This window comes from Sorghum bicolor, chromosome 4 (genome assembly GCF_000003195.3).
Source record: "Sorghum bicolor cultivar BTx623 chromosome 4, Sorghum_bicolor_NCBIv3, whole genome shotgun sequence".
Lineage (NCBI taxonomy): Eukaryota > Viridiplantae > Streptophyta > Magnoliopsida > Poales > Poaceae > Sorghum > Sorghum bicolor.
In genome coordinates, this window is record NC_012873.2 from 53,246,771 (window position 1) to 53,268,854 (window position 22,084).

General features: G+C 40.4%; 2 protein-coding genes across 2 annotated transcripts; both read right to left on the reverse strand.

Moving 5' to 3' along the window:
- LOC8064291 lies at positions 1,511–6,627 on the reverse strand. The gene is made up of 10 exons (XM_021458542.1): positions 6,408–6,627; positions 5,642–5,781; positions 4,769–5,368; positions 3,685–4,170; positions 3,373–3,431; positions 3,224–3,301; positions 3,068–3,140; positions 2,760–2,858; positions 2,276–2,364; positions 1,511–1,883 (listed from the first exon to the last, which is right to left on the reverse strand). The coding sequence occupies exons 2-10, from the start codon at positions 5,714–5,716 to the stop codon at positions 1,859–1,861; spliced, it is 1,584 nt and encodes a 527-aa protein (XP_021314217.1). The 5' UTR covers positions 5,717–5,781; positions 6,408–6,627; the 3' UTR covers positions 1,511–1,858.
- Positions 10,835–11,656, reverse strand: LOC8064292 (ethylene-responsive transcription factor ERF020). Its single transcript, XM_002453962.2, has one exon. The coding sequence runs from the start codon at positions 11,579–11,581 to the stop codon at positions 10,979–10,981; it is 603 nt and encodes a 200-aa protein (XP_002454007.2). The 5' UTR covers positions 11,582–11,656; the 3' UTR covers positions 10,835–10,978.

Genomic DNA, 22,084 nt, shown 5'->3' on the forward strand with positions numbered 1-22,084 from the left:
AGAACTGACAAATAGGTTTAGCTATCAGTAGGTCATCCCACTTTGATGTCTTTGCAGCAAACAAAAAACAGGTTTATCACGTCTTTTATCAGCCAAACAAAAAATGGAGTCATCCTTCCTACAAATTAGAGACAAGACCATTTTACCCCACCTTGTCTCTCAACCAAACACTACCTTAGCTTTTTTTATTGGCTATGGTTGAATAGTTTTCCATCGTTGATCTCTTGTTGTCTGCCATGATGCTTCTCCAAGGGGTGATGGCTGCTCGATGCTCCAAATCGTCTTTTCTAGTTGAGGTATTTTAGTTGAATTTTTAATTTTCTTCGACCAAGTTGTTGTTAGTTGGTCGATTCGACCACGTTACAAGTAGTGGAGTGAGTTATAACAGTTGTCCCAAAGTTGTACAGGATGAGTAACTAGGCTGGCACTTGCCTTTCTTTTTCTTTCTTGGTCTAATAAAAATTACGGCAAAGTTTTTACCGTCCTACCAAAAAATGGGTTTTAGCAATTAACAACTTATTTAAGTAAATCTAAGTAGGATCTTAATCCGTGCAAAACCTAATATGTGCTTGTGTTCTCACCAAAATCAGAACTAAACATTATACTTTGTTTACGGAATACTCCATCATATGTCTTTCTCACTTCTTAAGAAATCAAACAACTTTGAATATATATATATATATATATATATATATATATATATATATATATTAAAAATATTAATATTTATAGTACATAATTAATATTATTGGCTAGATCTTTGAATCTATTGTTATAATAAAATTATTGGAGATAAAATTTTGACTAATATTTTTTTTAAAATCTAGTCAAAGATAGTTTGACCGTTATGTTTCCACAGCGACAATTAATTAGGAACATAGAGTACTAGATAACATGTTTGATACACATGGCTAGTTACTAGCTAGGGTTAAAAATGAATCCAAATTAGTTGTGGATAGCTAGCAAATTGGCTAACTACTAGGTCAACACTTAGATATAAAATCTAGTCTACGAATTAGTCCTTATATTTGAATGTACTAGAACTAATCTTAACTAGTCTTTAACTAGCTAGTAATTAGGCCTTGACCCTTTGTATCAAATAGGCCTATAGCCTCGTAATGCATGGGACGTACCACGGACATTTCCTGCCAGTACCCAGGACCCTTTGAGCCAACCACTTCTTTCCATCTTGGAGGCAAAAGAAAGTTATTCTGGTGTATCTCAATGCATGTTTTATGAGAGTGTCATGCACATTAAATAGGGTGTCATATAAACAAAATTGCTGACTTGGCAGTATCATTAAATGAAGGAGTTTCATCAGATGAGAGAAGAGTTTCATCGCCATGAAACTCCTATGGCTCGGTTACCTAGTCTAGTTTATAGTCTTGATAACTATACATTGAGACTGGGCCTAACACCAACAAACCAATAATACGTCACGGCCTCACGGGCCGTAACGACAGCAGCGCCAAGAAACCATCGCATCCTTCCATACTGCCTTGCACAACCGTGAAAAAGAAGAATCCATTGCACTATTATATTCTCTTGTGACTGTTGTTGGATTACAACAGTGACGACAACGCTTCCAACACCGAGGGGATCTACTCTAGATTCACGTACAACAGCAAACAGCCAGCCACTGCGCATCTCTATGAACTGAGCTTCTTTTGATTGCCCGTAATGGCCGGCACGAGGGTTTTGTCCCAATTTTGTGTTGCAAAGCTAACGAGAAGTTTGAGGCTCCAGGTGATCCAAACAAAACGATGCTCTTGTCCAGTTCGACGCCGCCAAGTGCACCAACGGTTTCCGGCTGCAACCATGGCCTTCGTAGCCTCTCTTGCCTGCAAAAGATCGGCAATCATCGCCATCGTGGCCTCTCTTGCCTGCAAAAGATTGCCCGGTCAGAACCATTGTTAGGAACTACCAGTGCTAAGTGCTGACATACACAAGCGGCGTAGGCGTCCAAGAAGATTCTGAGGTGGTCATGGTTAATGACATTTGAAGCTAATACTGAGGGTCTGTTTGGTTCATCTTGCTAAATTTTAGCTAGCTAAAATTATTTTAGCTACTCTTGAGTGACTAATGGAACTAAACTATTTTAGCTTCTTTTAGTCAATGTGTTTAGAACTTTAGCTACTAAAGTGACTAAAATTTAGCTAGCTAAAATTTAGCAAGAGGAACCAAACAGGGCCTAAATGTCTGGATGGTTGCAAAGGGATGTCCTGAGCAATTGCTGGGAACACTACCGTGGCTTGGTCAGTGGGGCTTGACCTACCGTGGCTTGTTCTTAGTCAGTGATGGACCACCCTTCAGATTGCTCCTCATGCTTGGTTTAGCCAGGTCTCCTGTGTGCGAACGGATCACCTGTAAACACATGATGCAACCCCAACCAATTTTAGTTTATGCTGGTATCCCTAATCGAGAAAAAAGAAACTTTAGTAGCACTGAAGATGGATCAAGGATAAGCGTCAGCTAATGCTGGCATCTAGTAAAGAAAGAAGACTCATATGAATTTTAAAAAATCTATAAAAATAAAGTAACCTAACATGCTAATATAGAAAAATGTGTAAGCATAGACACATATATCCTAAGAAACTGTGTGAGCTTAGCTTAGCTCTTCATGAAGAGCTAGCTTATCATTCTCTCTCCTTATTGAATAAAATATTCTATGAGCTAGCTCTTAAGGCACTATTGAAGTTGCCTTTAATAATATTCGAGATCATTAACAGAAGGAAATGCCCAATAATGAAATATCCAACCTTTCTGTTTTCTTCATTGCAGTTTGCAGAGCGCTTTGTCAACATATTTCTTCCTCCAATAAGATTACTTGATGACCTTGAATTCTGCACAACTTCAGTCTATACAACAAAGTACGATTTAATCAGCAAGTAAATAGGACAAAGAAACAAAACAAAACACTATGAACTGGTAAAAAAAAACATCCCTCCACAACCAAAAATAAACCCCATCTCAAGAAGATTTGATCCAATCTGCTAATCAGTTTCAATTCCACTAATGCTTGCAAAAAGACATTGTGGACCACCACCTAGGTTCTCAAAGGTTTTACCTTGGACACCGGATTTGTCACATTTGAAATCTTAGGTGCCTTTGCAGCACGAGGGAGATTCTCGGAGCTGCTTCTGCAAAGGACCACAGTAGCTTAAGATTCAGATTCAGTGAATATCTATTAACAAACCACTCAGCAAATCGTAAACAGTTATACCTTGCACTTGGAGGTGCAGATCTGCGCACATATTCTCTCTTTGGGTATTTTTCATCCAATGCCACGAGTGTGTGCTTCCTGATCATCAGCTCTATCAGTAACAATTCTGTAATATTTCCAGTCAATGTGAAACAGAGAGAATTAAAGACCTTTTATTCTGTGACACATTGTTTACACTGGTAGGTACTGCTGTTCTTTTCGATGTAACCTGCAAAATGATAGTATCGACCTTGTTACAGATGTTTGAATCGACAAGTTCAAGGTCAGCAAACTTATCAGGATATCAGCCCTTCTGGCACTTCATAGAACTAGTATAAAAAACAATTCTATGGTACATTTATGGCATCAAGTAACTGAAGTTCTATTTCTCAAAGGGAAAAGTGCACTGGTGCACGCAACAGATTGGACAAAAAGTTCAACCATTTGAAGTTGATGGAGTTTTGTTGATGGGGCAAAATTACCTGAGCAGTCCTGGAAGTTTTTGCACTAGCTTGAGATGAACTGGGCACCACCAAGATCTTTGCAGGCGACTTCCCAGTTGCAGTACTGTTTCTAGAAGCAACAAGAGAAGCACTTGATCCTTTATTAACGTAAATTCCATGGGGTTTGGCATCTGAACCCTTCACAACTTTAAGATATTTATGAGAAGCTTGAGCAGCTAATTTACAAGGTGCTCTACTGGTGTTCTGACACGCACTGGATCTAGAAGACATTGCTGGTCTATCTTGATATGCAGATCTAGATGAAGTCATAGCTCTCTCGGGAGGTTGGTAAGAAGCTGATCTAGTAGAGGCCGCAGTTCTATCAGCATCCATCCTATCAGATAAAGCACGCAATTTCATCTCAACTCTCTTGTGGAATGGATCCTTAAAGTCTCGAGAGGGTCTGTTTTCTGAATTCCTTCTTAAATCTACCCTGGGGATGTTGATAACAGAAGTTGGCAGGTCCTGAGATAAGGTAATAGACAGAGACGTATCAGATAGACAGTCCAAAACTTAAGTCTCAATTACATCTTATATCTATCAACAGGGGGAGGGGGTATCTAGTATTATTTAGAAAGTTGCCAAGTTTGTTCACATTTATATACAGAACAGAGATATATTCTGGTAATTACACCCTCCCTACTACATTAAGGATGGAACTTCAGAACTTGCTCAAAGCCACAATCTCTGAACAAATCATGTATTTGAAGTAAATAAAATATACATGTGCTTTATCACTTTTATGATCCCTGCTAAAAGGTTGTTATTTTATCCATGTAGCTATGTACTCAATCAATATCCAAATCTTGCAATCTAGGTGAGATCATCACTATATTTGAAGCAAATAAATGAGCACATAGGTGTATAATATTTGTTATTTTGTCAGTGAATCTACATTCTACAAAGTAAATAATCATCCAACTCTTAAAGTATCTAGCCATGCAGCAACACCTTTATTATTGTGCGATTGTCAAGAATTTTCTAAAATAGAAAACCAATATCCCCACTACAGTGGGAATCAAGATGAAAAATATTTTCACGACATTTGATATGAAGACATTACCTTTGATACCTTTCTTGACCTATTAATAATAGGTACATTTTTGCTTGCCCCACTCTTCTCAGGATCAACTTTGAGATATTCTGATTGTAGACTTGCTAAGACAATCCTTGATCCAAGCTTTTGACCAGGGCTAGACTTCTCCTCTTGAATGTTTGGCAAGCATGATGTCTGAGAAAATAAAGGATTAAATGTCAAGTACCCGAGGTCATGAGCATCTTGGCATTTGCTCTCATTTGATGAGCCAACTTCAGTGGAAGGCTCAAAACTGGTAGAACTTGGAGCACAGGATACTGGATCTTCAGACATAGCTGCTTCATCTGCTTGGCTGCTATTGCCAAGAGTACTGTCACCGTTCTCCTCCATTGTGGCTCCAGTCTGATGCAGTCCCCCCTGAGCCTTGAGATGCCTGGCCCTCTTGTAGTATTCTTCAAAGAACGCCTTCTTTTGTGCAACCAAGCCAGGGGCTGTGAGCTTGCTTAGTTCCTCTTTGCGTCTGTTATGTTCAAACACTGACCTTTTTTCCCATGACAATGATTCTGCAGCAAATCTACCAAATGACACTGAGCCATGATTGAGCACCATTTCCTGAACTGAAGAATCCTGAAAACCAGACAAAAAGGAAAATTGGAATTCAGGATATTTGATCAGTCAAAAGAGCTGAATGACAAAGAACAATACACGGATCCGTTCTCTAGACCTGTAAGAGAACACAAGGAAAGTACAAAGCCTGGATCTAAGCAGCATCAGTCTGTCATATCAAAATAACTCCTAACCGCATTACCACATTTCACATTTGGGAACTACACAGGTCCAAGATTTCAGTTGACAGTTCTAAGAAATTACCGAGGAATGATTAGGAAAGCAGAATGTAACCTGTGCATTGTGTTCGTTGTAAGGCAAATCTGAGTATGACCAGCCGTTGAATCGTAGCCCAACATCAGCAGCCATTGTTGCTTCTTGCTGCTGTTACCACCTACCTAGCCAGCCTCAGCAGAGCAGGAATGTACAGATATCTGCAGCACCAAATAAATTTACCATGACATAAGCACGGCATACACTGGGAACCACGGTGTCTGGATGAACAAAACAAAAACCGCCAGATTGAAACAAGAAACAGGATCTCTGAAACCCAAATCCGCAAGATTTGCTTCTCAACCGGAAACCCTTAAAGCCCCAAAACAATTGCAGAGCACATCGAGACAAAAAAAAAATCACTCCTCGCGTGTCGCCAGCAGGGCCGCCGGCCGCTAACGAGAGTATGAGACGACAAATCAACATCCAGCAAACGCATGTAGCATTGGAACCCAAATCCTACCTAAACACGGTTGGTCCCCAAGAACTGGGGCGCACACGGCGACCCTCCCAGAGTCCCAGTCATCCTACCTCGAAGAGCATCCCATTCCAAGCCACCAGAAAGGGCCGGAAAGAACGCGCGCCCGCCAGCAAGAAACCCGGCTAGTAGTACACCAGTACCCCCGGGAGGCGAGAATCCGGGAACCCTACCAACCAAGGACACCACGGCGGCGCTCACCAACCGAAGGCCGCGCGAGTCCCACTCCCAACCGAAGCAGTAGCGGGAAACACCGGCCGATGGAAAGGGACGCGGGCCGGACAGCAAGAAGGGAGGTCGGGTGCTCACCTATCTGATCCTCGCCGAGGAAGGCGGCGGAGCGGAGACGGATCGTGATGGAGGTGAGGACCCTTCCGCCCTGGAATTTAATCCGCCCGGCTTTAGTGCGGCGGCGTTGGCGAGGAGGAGGAGGAGGACGCCGCGGGTGGGGGCGGGGGTGCTGCTCTAACGGCTGGAAGGAGGAGGAGGACGGGAGGTGACGCACGCTAGTTAAATGCTGTCGCCTGTGCCTGCGGGTGGGGTGGGGATGGACATGGTCTGGTCTGGTCCGGTGGACTCGGGGGACTCTCCAACGTTCGAATTGAAGGCGGCGCGGCTCGCCGAGTCGCCGGCGTGCGTTGGCGTACCGTTTCGACGCACTCGTGGGCCTCCTTGGGCTTCGGGTTCCGGGACTGAAAATTTGGCTGGGCGGGCTCTTGGTCTTGCCCTCCTCGAGGATGTGGCCTCGGGCTGTGTGCGCGTGAGCAGGCCAGGCCTCGTTGGTCTAGGGCTGCCTCTAGGCCTCCTCCATTGCATCGACTCCTTTCAAACGAGAGATTTTTTTTTTAAGGACTCTTATCAAACGTAAGATCGGGTTTTTGAAATTGCAACGGATACACGGATATTATGGGCTGCACGGGGTAGGCCTCCTCGCTGCAGCCAATCGACCAGGCTAAAAATTGTTTACGGACCAACGAAAGTCCTTTCAACCTCGAGTTTTGTCCAAGTTCATTTCACCTCGCTTATATTTAATGAGGAAACCAATCTTTTAACATCCCTAGCTTTTGAAACCGCCTGAAATTACTTAAGCCAGTCTCAATGTATAATTTTATTGTATAGTTAACAAGACTATAAACTAGGTAACCGAGCCACATAAGTTTTATGGAAATGAAACTCGTCTCTCATCTGATGAAATTCCTTCATTTAATGACTCTGTCAAGTCAGCAATTTTGCTTATGTGACACTCTATTTAATGTGCATGACACTCTCATGAAACATGCATTGAGACTAGCCTTATAAGGATACTCACAATGCAAGACTCTATCACAGAGTCCAAGCATTTAATTACATATTATTTATAGTATTTTGTTGATGTGGCAGCATACTCCCTCCGTACCTATAACAGTAGATGTTCTGGGCTTCTTCACGTTTTTTATGAAAGCTGACGTTCTACCGATGCCGGCAAGTCTTGGACGGGTTTACCCCTCCCTCTCGCGATGCCATTCAAAATCGTGAGAAAAGGAAAAAATATATGGGAGGCCAGAGGAATCGAACCCTGCCCACCTACCTCGCGACCGTCCTCAGCGCAGTGTGCCATGCAAAATCGCGAGCGAAGGAAAGGCAAGTCTTGGACGGGTTTACCCCTCCCTCTCGCGATGCCATTCAAAATTGTGAGCAAAGGAAAAAATATATGAGAGGCCAGGGGAATCGAACCTTGCCCACCTACCTCGCGACCGTCCTCAGCGCAGTGTGCCATGCAAAATCGTGAGCGAAGGAAAAAATATGGGAGGCCAGGGGAATCGAACCCTGCCCACCTTGCTACTCAAGATAAACCAATCAAGCTATGAAAGTTTCTTGATTACAGGATACTCGTAGGGCTATTTAATGAGGGCAAAGTTGGAAGATTACTCTTAATTAGTCACTCCTTGGTTACCACAATTCCTGTCTAAACGTCAGGTTTCTTAGGTATGGAGGGAGTATTTATTAAAGAAAGAGGTAGAAAAAATAAGACTCCAAGTCTTATTTAGACTCTAAGTCCACATTGTTCGAGGTAATAAATAACTTTAGATTCTATGACAGAGTCTGCATTGTGAGTGTCATAAACTGGGTTAATTCTTCTCTTCTTATCATATCTAAATCTCTTACATAAATAAACCCCACTAGCTAATTCTCTTGACATGCAAAGCATCCACATCATCATTCACTAGAGCATCTCACTAACTAATTCTCTTGTCATGCACATCCACACCACATCCACTAAATCACCCCACTAATACATTACCCCGCCATGCAAAGTGTTCACATCATTATCCACTAATAAATCGAACTAACACATATCATTTATCCGGTATCTATGTTATTCACATTAGCAAACCACATCATTTTCTAACATATATTTAGTTATCCATGCTAGAATACTAAAAATCATCCACTTACATATATTATGATAGTATAATTTTACCGATAATTCCCGCAGCAATACGCGCGGGGCATTCTCCTAGTACTATTATAAAGCTAAACTCTACTAGATGAATTCTCTCTTCATGCAAGGTGTCCACATCATTTCTCACTAAGTGACCCACTAAATGTTCTATCTCTTCATGCAAGGTGTCCACATCATTCTCCACTAAGTCTATGTCATCCCATATTAATTACAAAAATATCCCTATCATCTATATCATGTGAAATAATTTAAATATTTAATCTATTAACATACAAGTCATCTACATATACTATTTGTTTGATCACCTATGTCTCTATAATGTAATCAAATATTCTATTATTTTTCTTCTATTAGCTTAGCGATTGTTTACCGGATCTAATACAACAAAATAACATGCAAGTCAAATTCATATATGTGTATGCAAAATATAGTAAATACCTAAGAAAATTCCACAGCAACGCGTGAGAAATTCACCTAGTTAATATATGGCACCACGTCAGTTGCCCTACATGGTGCTACGCCGCTGCGGGAAAAGATAAATTGCCCATCTTGGTAGTTCAATTAGTGTTTCGAATACGCTTTACCAAGGAAGTTGTTGAAATGAAATTTTAGGAAGCTATCTATGTTTTTGCGAAAAGTTATGTAATTAAAATAGACTCGAGACATATGCTTGTAATTTTTTACTTCATTGTATTGTGAATATGTGTGCTATTTTTAAATTGGTATTATATACAATTGATATTGTTTAGTTAGTTGGATTTCTATCTCCATAAGTCGTTGGTGGACCCTAACAAATTGCAAATGTAAATGCAAATTATTGTGAAATCATTGGTGGGCCCACTTTGTATATGAACAAAAACTATCTCTATCACGTTAGCCTGTTCGCTTGAGCTTATCAGCCGTCAGCCATTTAGTAATGTTTTTTCTCACAAAAAATCAGCCAATAATATTTTTTGCCATGACTTATCACCCAAACAAACAAGTTCTCACAATTCTTTCACTTTTTTGTTGTGTTACCCAAAACTTTTCAAGGGCCAATTATCCATAAAACCAAATAACCCATGTATTGTTCCAAATTATTGAAGGGGGTGCTTCCACTTTTTGAGCATTATGTGCTAACTGCTAAGGATGGCAACGGGGCGGTTTCGTGTCAGATATCTGAGGGTTTCGATTCTCGCAGGTTCGGGTTTGGGAATGATTTTTCACCCACGATTTTCAGGTTCGGAGCCCCGGAACCTATTGAGTTTAGTTTCGAGTTTGGTTTTTTCACCCATGGATATCCAAAATAAATCATTAGAATTTAATTTTATATTTTATAATATGCTAATAATAACTTATTTACTTAGATTATCAAATTTATTCTAAGTTAACTCATGAAAACATTTATTTTTTATTGCCTCTTGTTTATAAATGTAAATATGTGTATATATATCATGTATATGTTTATAGAAAATCCTTATTGCTATTACTATATTGCCATAGAAAGCGGTCAAATAATTCCATTTCCCAAACAGTCAAATAATTTGATGTTTGACCAAATTTATACAATAAATTGCCAAAATTTATGATATTAAATTAATATCGTTACATTGATTATGAAATATTTCCGTACTAAACTTAACTAGAGACATAAATATTGGTAATTTTTCATATATAAACTCAATTAAACTTAGAAAAGTTTGACTTATCCGGTCAACCGGGCCTACAACTTAGTAGCCTTAAATTCGAATAAAAGCCAGGGTGGCGTTAAAATGCCTATGTATGGCATTCCTACTAATGATCAAATTCCTTTGTTTTTCACATATCTCTTATAATCAATCAAAGGCATCTATTGGTTGTTTATTTCTTCAAATTTAGGGTTTGTTTGGATACCAAGGACTACTTGTTAAGGGAATACACAATTACCTAATGAAGATTTATATATCACATTAATTGATATATTGTGCCATTTTACCGTGATTGATCCTCAGCAAGCCAAGGCGATGACCTATTAGTAACTATTATCATCATGAGATACAAAGGGAAAGCCACATTGTCATACATATATGCATGCATCTTGCTGTATTAGACATGATTATTTCTCGATCCTCATAAGTTGGCAGCACAAAGAGAAAGAGTAAATTCTGAAATACATCAAAGCAAATGGAAAATTTATGCTACACAATTAATACCACAAATTTTATGTATATGGAGGAGAACATGATTTGCTGACTGATTGATCCTTAGCTTGTTTTTACCATGTCCGCCGTCTGGTCTGACCCTGAGAATTAATTCACTTATAACATTCTGATTCTGAAACAGACAACATCCATAACAATATCATAAAAAAGAATAGCAGCAGCGAAGGAAGCGCCACGTGGCGCATCAGGGCATTAGCAGGGGTATATACGGTAGTATAGCACCGTCGCAGAGCAAAAGCTGACTTGGCACGCAGGCTCTAGCATGCATCCCACAGAGACCCCTGGGGCCAATGCTGGGAGCCAGAGCCGTCGGAACCGTCGCTGCCATCCGGGCCCCACTTGGGTGGGTCCAGCAGCATGGCCTCTGCCATCTCGGTCCACAGCCTGGGCGACGCGAGGTCGTCGTCAAACTCGTCGCCCACGGCCAGGTCAAGGCGGCTGGCACTGGCGGCGTGGACCCTGCTGCCGGCGCCGGGCTCGGCGGCGGCGGCGGCGGAAGTACCGACAAGCGCCGGCTCGCGGCGCACGCGCTCGGCCGCCTCAGCCGCGGCGGCGCGGATGTCGGCTGGGTCGGTGCTGGGCGGGCGGGGCAGCCACCCCGCGGAGCCCGGGAAGTTGAGCTGCGCGTCCCGCGGGCCGCGCAGGCACAGCGCCGCCACGTCGTGCGCCACGGCCGCGGCCTCGGCGGAGTCGAAGCTGCCGAGCCACACGCGGACCTTGGTCCCCGGCTGACGGATCTCCGACACCCACTTGCCCCACTTCCGCCGCCTCACGCCCCGGTACTGCGGGGAGCTCGCAGTCGCGGCGGCGGCCGGCTGCTGCTGCTGCTGCTGCTGCTGCTGCAGGTGGTGGTTCTCCATGGCTGATCTCGATGGAGCGCTAGCTCTCTCAACAATGTGGTAATAATTAATGCGCGGAAGAGGAGAAGCTAGCTTCGCTCCGGACTCCGGTGCAAGTGCGGATTCGCGGGTGAGCGCTCTTTATATAGTAGGCGCCAGCGCCACCGGGTAGTGATGGATCGGAAGAGTGGCTGTTCATGCATGGAAATGGCAGAATAAGCTGCCGCCATGCGAAGCTATTTGGTGGCCATTACTGATCTGTCATGGTGAAATGCTGTGCTAGTAATTGACAGGGTTGAGAAGACAGGACGCAGCCAGTGGGTGATGATCACTGACGATTCACACGTGTACATTGATGCTCCAGTCGTGTAAACTATATAATAGATAGATTTTTTTTGGGTCCAGTAGATATATAGACAGATAAGATTCATAGATAGATAGATATATAGATAGATACTGAGTAGATAGATTTTTCTTGATAGCTCGGCGGCAAATATGAAATGACTATGGGCAATCTTGACCATCGACTGAGAAATTGACCGCTAAGGCCTTGTTTAGTTCCCGGATGAAAAGTTTCTGGGTACTGTACCATTTTTATTTTTATTTCGTAATTATTATCCAACCATGGACTAAGTAGGTTTAAAAAATTCGTCTTGCAATACAATTAGTTATTTATATATATTTAATATTTCATGTATGTGCCGCAAAATTTGATGTGATGGAAAATTTTGAAAAGTTTTTGAATTTCGAGTGTAACTAATCAAAGCCCAAATTCACCTTATATGCTGCAGGTTTAACCAAGTCCGCCGTGTGTGATTGGCACTTGGGCAGGCACCTGAGACGTCCAAGTGAGGCCCGTACGAAAGGCCCTTACACCCACATCACCTGCGTCGTACAAATGCTCCCCTGAATCTAACACACAGAACCTTTTGTCATCATCAATTGCGTGAAAACGATCTCGCAACTGCAAGCGTTCTAGTGGTTCTAATAATGACGACGAGGTACAAACAGAAATCTAAAGCAGCTGACACATGGCTTTGACCAAAATTTTGTCACGCTTCTCAGGCTTCAGCCGAGCACACATATCATTCGATTGACGGTGTTATATATAACATGGCATTGTTAACAATGATGTTTTGGTTTCACCAAGGATTTTTTTTCTCTGTCATTGCTAGTTTAAAACGAGGTTGTGGGAGGCAAAATGGCTCGGCCATGGCGGTGGGCAGGGGCAATTGTTAATAGGAGCAAAAAGATAAATTTTTAAACTTCTCACAATGATTAGAAACATTTGATCTTTTAGTTTGGTAGATTATAACCATAATTACTAGTAGTAATTGACATTAGATTCATTTCATTTTTCTAAAAAGTTAACCACATCTACCATTATGAATAAAACGTGAATCATTACTTAAAAAATGATTTTTTGGGTGCCTTCCTTTTTCAACAAGGGTAGAAATGGTTATATTGATCCTGAAAATCGATTTCTAGGAGTGATTGGTGTTTCTACTCACTCCTAGAAATGCCACCTATTTCCAGTAGGTGGTAGTGTTACCGCCCTAAAAATGTCGTTTTTAAGGTTGGCCATCCTAGAAATGAGGATATTTTTAGGGACGGTTAGAAATAGCAACCACTTCTAGAAATTATTTCATTAAGTTGTTTGGTGTTTCCATCTGCTACTTGAAATCAGTGTTGCAAAAAAATTATTTTTTCAAGTGAAGTTGGATGATGATGAGCTTTATATAAAAGTTGTAGAGCTTGATGAGGTATAAAACTGTGTAGTTGATGATTTTTTTTTATTTAAGATTGTTTACAGGCCTAAATATATGTTTTGATTTTTCATGAAATTAAATTTTTTGAACTTTTCAACGACCTTGAGATACGCCCTATACAAATGTAGTGTTGAACAAGATATAAAACTTTGTATTTTTTGTATATATTTGAGACCATCCAGAGGCTGAAATATTCAACAATATAACATCATATACTTGGTCATACTGATAGTATGGTGTGTGTGGGTGGGGACTGGGGAGTGGGGAGGGGGAGAGGGAGGGATCTCGTGAGGCAAGAGGTCATCAGTTTGAATTCTAAGAATCACGCACACAAAAAAAATCATGACTAGGGATGCACAACCATCATGCTTCACTACTGGTCTTATGCCAAGATGTAGACTAAGTAACGAGCATACATTAGGATACTACTTATTTTAATACTTGATGAAGCTTGGAGAAATGTTCTCGGCCCATAACATGCCAGAAATCAATGAAAATGACACTTTATTAATATATTAAGAGTTAAATGCATCAAAGGTTCATTAATAGGTTGTTTGGGAGAGCTCCATCCTCAGCTTCTCTTAAGAGAATCATTCCCAACTAGCCTAATGCTCAAAATACTAACTGATTCAGGTGGGGGATATAGAAAGAATTATTTCTTCATTTACACTAGGAGCTAGGAGCTAAAAATCCTCCTTCACCCTCCTCCCTAATGTATTCTCGTAGGGATAAGTAGAGAATCAATTCTCATCAACTCCCCATCCTACTCCTTCCTTGGAATCTAATTGAATCACTCCATCGAAGAATTAAGGAGCAGAGCTAAGAATTAGGGAGCGAAGCTCTCCCAAACAAGTTCAAACTTATGCGAGGTTTAAACAAGGTCCATTAAATCTAAAAGTTGATTTTCAAGTCATAAACTTTTAAATTGGTTCATGAGAGGTCTATACCCTTGCACTTGTCCTTTAGATTGAACTTATAGGTACAAACTTTTAAAATGGTTATACACTTTTTTGGCCCTTAGATGTGACGTAACATGTGGAGTCAGCAGCCACCATGGCATGAAATTTGCCGAGCTTATGCTTATCCAATGACCGTGCTACCCTCTTTTCCACTCCCTTAGTCCTAACATGTGTGTCTCTACTTTATCTCTGCTCCAGTGCTCGCCACCACCATTATCAGTCACCGAGCTCCTATTATCACCTCTGTTCCTTGCTTTATGCTTCACCTTTGTCCAAGAAATGAGCTCTACTATATCTGCCTCTGCCTCCTCTCTACCCTTTGTGTTTCTTGGACACACAAAAATTGTGTCGGAGCTCCTAACCCACCATATTGCAGTTGTCGTGGTCAAGCTTTAAGCAAGTGTGTGCCATCGTTCCCATTGGTGTAGGCCATCTTTGCTTCAATGTGTAGGCCTTATCCTTGCCCTTGTGCGCATGCATTTGAGGCTAGTCTATGTTGGACCCTGCCATTTTCGTCGTCCTCTCTACCTTCTGCCCGTCATCGACGGTCAAATGAGCACGCTCATGGCCGACCTGCTGCTAGCCCTCCACATGACAAACTAAACTAACCCTCATGTGCACAGGTGAGTAGTGAAGCCTGTAGTCCTATCGATTGTAGCTTTCAAGTGCTCCATTGGCAAAATCGACCTCTCCCCGTCATAAATGTGTCTATCTTGATTTAGGGAAAAGATAAGATGAAGGAGATGACTCATGGGACACATGTGACACCACCTCCCTGCACTGCGCCCCTGCAACCCTAGTCCTTGCACCACTAGGCCTATGTTGTGCACTACCATCACCTGCGCTCGTGCCGCTTGTCGGTGCTTGCTCTCTCTATCTTGTGCACCTAGGGAACAAAGCAAGAAATGAGAAGGGTGGAAGGAGGGGCTAATTGAAAATTTCATACCATGCATATAGGTTGTTGACTCCACATGCCACATCAGATCTAAAGGCCAAAAGAAGGGATATGGACTTGTAGTGAACCACTTAAAAACTTTGTGGACATAGAAGTTCAATGTAATTAAGAGCTAAACAAAGTGGTATGTGTGAACCTGCGGTGAACTAGTTCAAAAGTTTATGGACCCAGAAACTTTTAGAGTTGATGGACCTAAGTGAAACCTCGCATAAGTTAATGGACCTTTGGTGCATTTAATTAACTCTTTTATTAATATTTGATTTTACTAGTTGTTACTTTAAATAACTTTACATATTTTGACTAATACTAGTAATTCAGTTTTGAGTGCTCTTTATTTTTACAAAACATTACTATTATAAATATAATTATCTAGAATAGGAAAATTACCTCCTAAGTCCCATGGTGTAGGCTAAAACGATTTTTTATTACCATTTTAATAGCTAAGAAGTGTAGTCTATGTTACTGAACTTTCTTAATAAAATTTAAAAAGAACAAATAAAATATACAATAAGCACTAGAGGTGCAGTATGGATAATTTTTGTTTTTGCAAAAGCTAAAATGTAGAATCATGATGCTCCAAAAACGGATGCAACAAGAGCTCATATATCTTAAGCTTGTATATAACTAGACACGTATCAAAGCCGCACAATGGACAACATATCTTAATAATACTAAATGGAAGTCCCAAAGGAGCATTCATGTTAATGCTCATGAGATGGAATAGACAAAAAATATGAACCCTAGAAATTATACAAAAAATAGAAAGGCACGAGCACCAATTTAGTGTTCAATAACCATTGATAATGATAGCTATTAGATTAAGCGTTTCAACTTAAGTTGAGCATAAAAGATAGCTACTAATAAGTTCAAAATTTAGGTTCATAGCGTCACGAGACATGGACTGCAACAACATTTATCATAACTTAAGCGATGACTTCAACTCGATGCATATCAAAGATACACGAAAGTGTCATGAAGAGGGAAAAGTTATCTATGTGCATGAAAAAAATATATGAATCAATGATTAATATGTTTACCACACTTGAAAGAAATTTTAGTGTCTATGAGCATCCCTACCGGATTCAGCTTCTTTGCCGAGTGTTTGGGGCACTCGGCAAAGCCCATATTATACTCGCCAAAGAGCAGTTGGCAAAAACAAACTGTCGGCAAAGAGCTCTTTGCTGAGTGTTTTTTCTAGATCACTCGACAAAGCCTTTGTCGAGTGTATGACATTCGATAAAGTTTGAACTAAAAAACCCCCAAAAAAATTAGGGATTTTTTTAATCGGAGGAGGCCCCCCACCGGCAAGGTACCTCCTCTAACTACTGCATTACACACTCACATGTGTCTATAAGTCATTTCGGTTTCTCACATATTATATTAAATCTAGTATAAATTGTTTGTTTGAGGTCCTAAAAGAATTCAAATCAAAAAGTTATCAGCAACAAAATTTTATAACTTTTTGAGATCTAAACTTTTTATTTAGAAAGTTTCTCCATCCGAAGTAGTTTGAAAAATTCAAATTTTCAAATTTAAACATAGTTTTGCATTACAAGATGGATTCAAATAAAAAAGTTGTGAATTTTATAAATTTTCGAGATCTACAAAGTTTATTTTGGTTATTTTTCCATCTGAGAACATTTGAAATATTTGAATTTAAATTTTTCAAATTCAAACGCAGTTTTGCATGACAAGATGGATTCAAATAAAAAAGTTGCCTCTACAAAATTCTATAACTTCTCAAGATCTACAAAGTTTATTTTAATTGTTTGGTCATATGTTGATCTGGCATTATGGATCTAACATTGTTTACAAATCTTATTTATCTCTTTCATAGTTTCATAAACTACAAGAGAGATATATAAGAATTGTGAAAAAAATTACCTTTACTTTGTCATATAAAGAAATGATCAAAATAAACATTGTACATCTTGATGAGTTATACAACTGTGAAGTTAAAACCTTTTTTCTTTAATTTCATTTACTCCTTCAAAATGTGCTTTGAAATTTTCTTTATCAAGTGTCAGAAAAAATACTCAGCAAAGAAGCTTCTTTGATGAGTTTTTTTACTGAGTGTTTTTTATTTGACACTCGACAAAGAGCTTTTTTATCGAGTGCCTGAGATAAACACTTGGCAAATATACCATCTCCGTTAGTGCATATTGTGTTAGAAAATAAATAAAAAGAGAAAACATACAAATTAATATAAAAAATTGTTAGTTGCATGTATCTTTTGTAGATTCTAGTATGTACGGAAGCATTTGTTAATGGAGTAGTAGGCTAGTAATAATAGAAAAATCTAGAATACAATCTTTGCTATAACTAGTTGATCGATCTTTGGTTGCTCTCTATCAGTTTGACCAAATTTATAACTACGTAAGTGTTTAGTTGACAATTAAACTTAGACAAGTTTTTTTGGTTGTATATTTCATATATAGAGTAAAAAATTGATGCAAGATTCTCTTAAACATGATAAAATGTGGCTCTAAAAGTTATAGCCACACTTACCTTTGTTAGTTATGACAAATTGTGGCTGGAACCAGACAAACACAATTCGGAAGTGTGTTTTTAGGCAAAATTCGTATTAGAGCATCTTCAAGAGACTCTCCGTATCCTTCCCAAAAGTTAGCAATAGAGATTTGGTAAAAAACTACCCTCCAACAGCTTTATCTAAACGGTCATTCAAATATAGCCATCTTCTATTCTAGATTTTCGCTAGCCGAATATAAAAGACGAAAATAGCTCCATAGAGTGCGAATGAGGTATAGAAAAACCGTTAGAGAGTAAAAATATAGAAAATGATTTTTCTATAAATTGCTCTCCAAATGATGATTTAGATAGTAAAATTTAGAAAAGTTTTTGGAGATGCTCTTAGAATTGTATATGCTATGGGTTTAACTTGAATCTTAGTTCAGTTGCCTTCAATCAAAGGGGACTTAATTTGTACCTCCCTAGCTGACCAGAGCAGGAACACAATAACTAGGATTGTAGCTTTGTCCTTGTGAGACTTATGGTGCAGATCACCTGACAAGGAGATATCAGGTCAAAAAGGTGTCCGAGGTGATCGATCGCCTACATACAGTAAAACATTATCAGGTCTGGTGTCGGCCGTGTAGCATATATTCAGCTGCGAGCTGGCTAGCTAAAGGTAGCTAGTGATCATATCATCTGGGCGATGGATTTGAGTTGTGGCGGCGAGAACGAACGTACGACTAGTACGTACGTACTAGCCACACAATGATGGAAGAGGACAGATCAGCGATGATTTGATGGATGCACAATATATATCTTGACCAAAATGGCTCCATGGAATGTATCGCCGTGAGCTGCTGGGGCTTAGCACTGTGTGTCCGTATGTGCGGCGGCGCTAGCTCCGGCCGTCCGGGAAACTAGAGCAAAGGCTGCAGAGACCAGGCAGCAGCTAGCAACGCCCAGCAGCAGCGAAGAGCTCGATCTATAGCTAGCTGTACCCGACGACCGAGCTAGCAATGGTCGTCGATCGATCCGTCTCCCCTGCGACGTCGCCCAACTGCAACTCTGCAAGTGCATGGATCCGAATGCATGCACAGACGACGCCCGGTGCGTGAGATCGATCGAGGTCGATGCACAGACGCCCGTACGCGCCCTGCCTGCAAAGATCCGATTCCAATCATTGGGTCAGGATGGCCGATGGCGTCGATGTGACCGGCCGGCCAGTGACGACGACGACGACGACGGCGACGACGACGACAGCGGGCCAATTAATGCAATCATTGATCCATGATATGCTAGTCGGCACGCACGTACTGCTTGGTACTCTTGCGGGTCCAGGGTGATGAGCTGCTAGACGCTGTAGCTCTGAGACTGAACGAAATCGAGATCTCAGTTGCATGCACAATGACCGGCCGGCGGCCGTGTGCATGTATGAGCCCCGAAACCGGGCAGCGGCAACGCAATCATGGGAGATTCGATCTTGGATATATCGATCGATAGATGGATAGGTATAGCTGCCATTGCTGTTGCTTATCACAAAGTGTCAGCTAGCATGCTGCGTGATGGCAAGAGGCAGGATCGAGGATCATGTATGTTGTTGCCGACACCCTGACCTGATCCAATCCAAGGGATGATCGCCACTCTAGAAGTACTACAGACATATACTAAATCGATCTTTCAATGTAGCCAACCCAACAAGTGTCTACTACTGCATGCATGCCATGCATGAAACTTGTCCAAAACCTGAATGAAAGCTCTCCAAAACTTGGATTTGCATGAGCAACCTCGTTGGGCCTTCGGAATGATGATGAAAAGTGCTAATTATCTGAAACGTAACCTCTGCTAATTGCTGCATGCACGTCCTGTGTTGAAATGGGATCGTCGTCCCGATCTATCATTCCCTAGCTAGCTAATACCTAGTAATCCGTACCTAGCTACTAGCTAGCTAGTTCCTTTCTTGAAACAGATATCGTCCCAACTAACAAAAGAATACATAGAGAGAGGGAGGCTAGCTAGCTAGCTAGCTAGCTAGCTGTCTCTTTCGTTCCTTCTCTCACACTGTCACACACTCAACATCAGCTTAATTACTGTCTCGTTTAACTGTGTCTCTCGTTTGGCTCATCTTTTTGACAACCGAGCGATCGATTTCGTTTCGCTGTTTCAGCACGGACTCTCAGTCACCAACACGTGTGACAAGACGTCAGTCGCGCCACCAACAACGACACGTCCTCTCGATCCACTGGCCAATTATAAGGACAGCATTGTGCCACGCACGAGTTCAATCGATAAACAATCCCGAAGGTTCACCATTCATGCACGTACTGGCTCTGTCCCTTTTTAATCATCGTTCTAGCACAGTGTTCTGTTCCTAAATAATCGTCGTTGGCTACGAACGCTGAGGCCATAGATCAGTCCCATACACAGCTCAATCACCTATAGGTCAGTCCCGTACACAGAAGCCCTCTAGGACGCAGCCACAGCTTGTTTTTGTAAGAAATCTGAGTGCTCAGTCCTGTATACAAGAGCCCAAAACTGCAACACATCTTGTCATTATGAGTGCTCAGGCTATTTGTCTCCTCTGTCTTAATTCCTGTGCCATCTCCTCAACGGCAGTTAAAAGGGAACGGAGGGAGTACGTAGTAATATATGCGTTGCCTTGCCCTGGCTAGCTACCTGTCGTAGCGGCCGCCGGGGGAGATTTAAATAATTTCAAATGAAACTATAAAGTTGTAAATTTCTCCAACTTATATAATTTGATGTGAAGTTTATCTTTTGGACTTTATTTTAAAAAGTTATGAATTTTACCATGTTGAACCTATTTTTTGAGACAACTTCATATCCAATTGCGTTTAGAAATCGATTAACACATACGGTTGTAGATCTAACTGTCTCTAGAAATCTATTTCTAGATGTGGCTCTAATCCAATTATCTCTTAAGATAGGAATACTTTTAGAGACGGTTGTAAATCTCAAACGCCTCTAAAATCGATTTCTATAGAAGAGCTAGCTTGAGAAACATATTTAGATGTGTACTTTTATCTTTTATTAACCACCTCTAAAATCAGGATAGAGCTTATTGCTTTCATTGTTATCTTTTCAAGTATGATTTAATGGATGACAAATTTGGATATGATGTTTTTAGAGCAATTGCAGCAACTTGGCCATTCTTATTTTAGAATTTATATTGCAAAAAGTAGGCTCCATGATGTGTTATCTAATTCAAAGTTGGCTATCTCTTGAGTTTTAGTGGCCATATAAAGCAACCAGGGGCACTTGCTATTTTACTTTGTAAAATAGCAAGACTATTGTGGACCTTTTCTTGTAGGAGTTTTCTATTTTACAAAATAACCAAGCGATGGAATTTGTCTACTAATTTTAGCCAAACCGTTGGAGTTGCTCTTACAACATTAGGATTTAATAATTGGAAGAATACATATATGGCACTTCCAAAACATGATGAAAAATTCATAACTAGTGTAGGACAGCATATGGAGATTTCAACAATCAAAGAATAGGTGTGAAACATAATGCTAAAAATATATAAAATATGCACTAATGAAGTATGAAACTCGGTTAGATACATCACTGGGTATTGTGAGTATACCCACATTACAAGGTGAACCATTTCGTGGACATGATGAATCCCTTGCTTCTTTGAATAGGGGAAAATTTCTGGAGTTTCTTGATTGAGTATAAAGAAATAAAATGAATAAGTAAAGCTTGTATTTGATGAGATATGTCCAAAAAATGCCAAGATGACTTCCCCAACAATTCAAAAAGAACATGCAGGGTATTATGCGACAAAGGTAACCAAAGCAATAAAGCAAGAGATGGTGGGTTCTCTTTTCTCCATTCTTATATATGAATCTCATGATATATTTGTCAAGAACAAATGGTCATGGCTGAGAGATAAGTGATTGATTATATATGGTTAATGGGTTATCATATATTCCTCTGTTCCAAATTATAAGACGCTTTGGTATTTTTAGATACATATATTTTACTATGTACCTAGACATAGTATATATTTGAGTGCATAACAAAAAAACTATGTATCTAGAGAAGGCAAAACGTCTTATAATTTGAAACCGAGGGAGTATTCAATTTATTATTCATGTGCGAAAATACTTGAGGAGTTCAGAAACTATTAGGAGCTAGCAGCCTAGCTGCACAAATGGTTGAACTTGGTAGACATATTATTTTTCCATTTGTTTATTGTTTAATTAATTGAGTTGGCATTGATACTACTAGTCGCGACGACACCATTTGAAAGGGTCTTTTCAACAAAAGATTATCAAAATAGAATTGTGCAACAAGATACGCTGGCTTAATGACTTAATGGTGTGCCAAATTGAGCGAGAATTTGCCC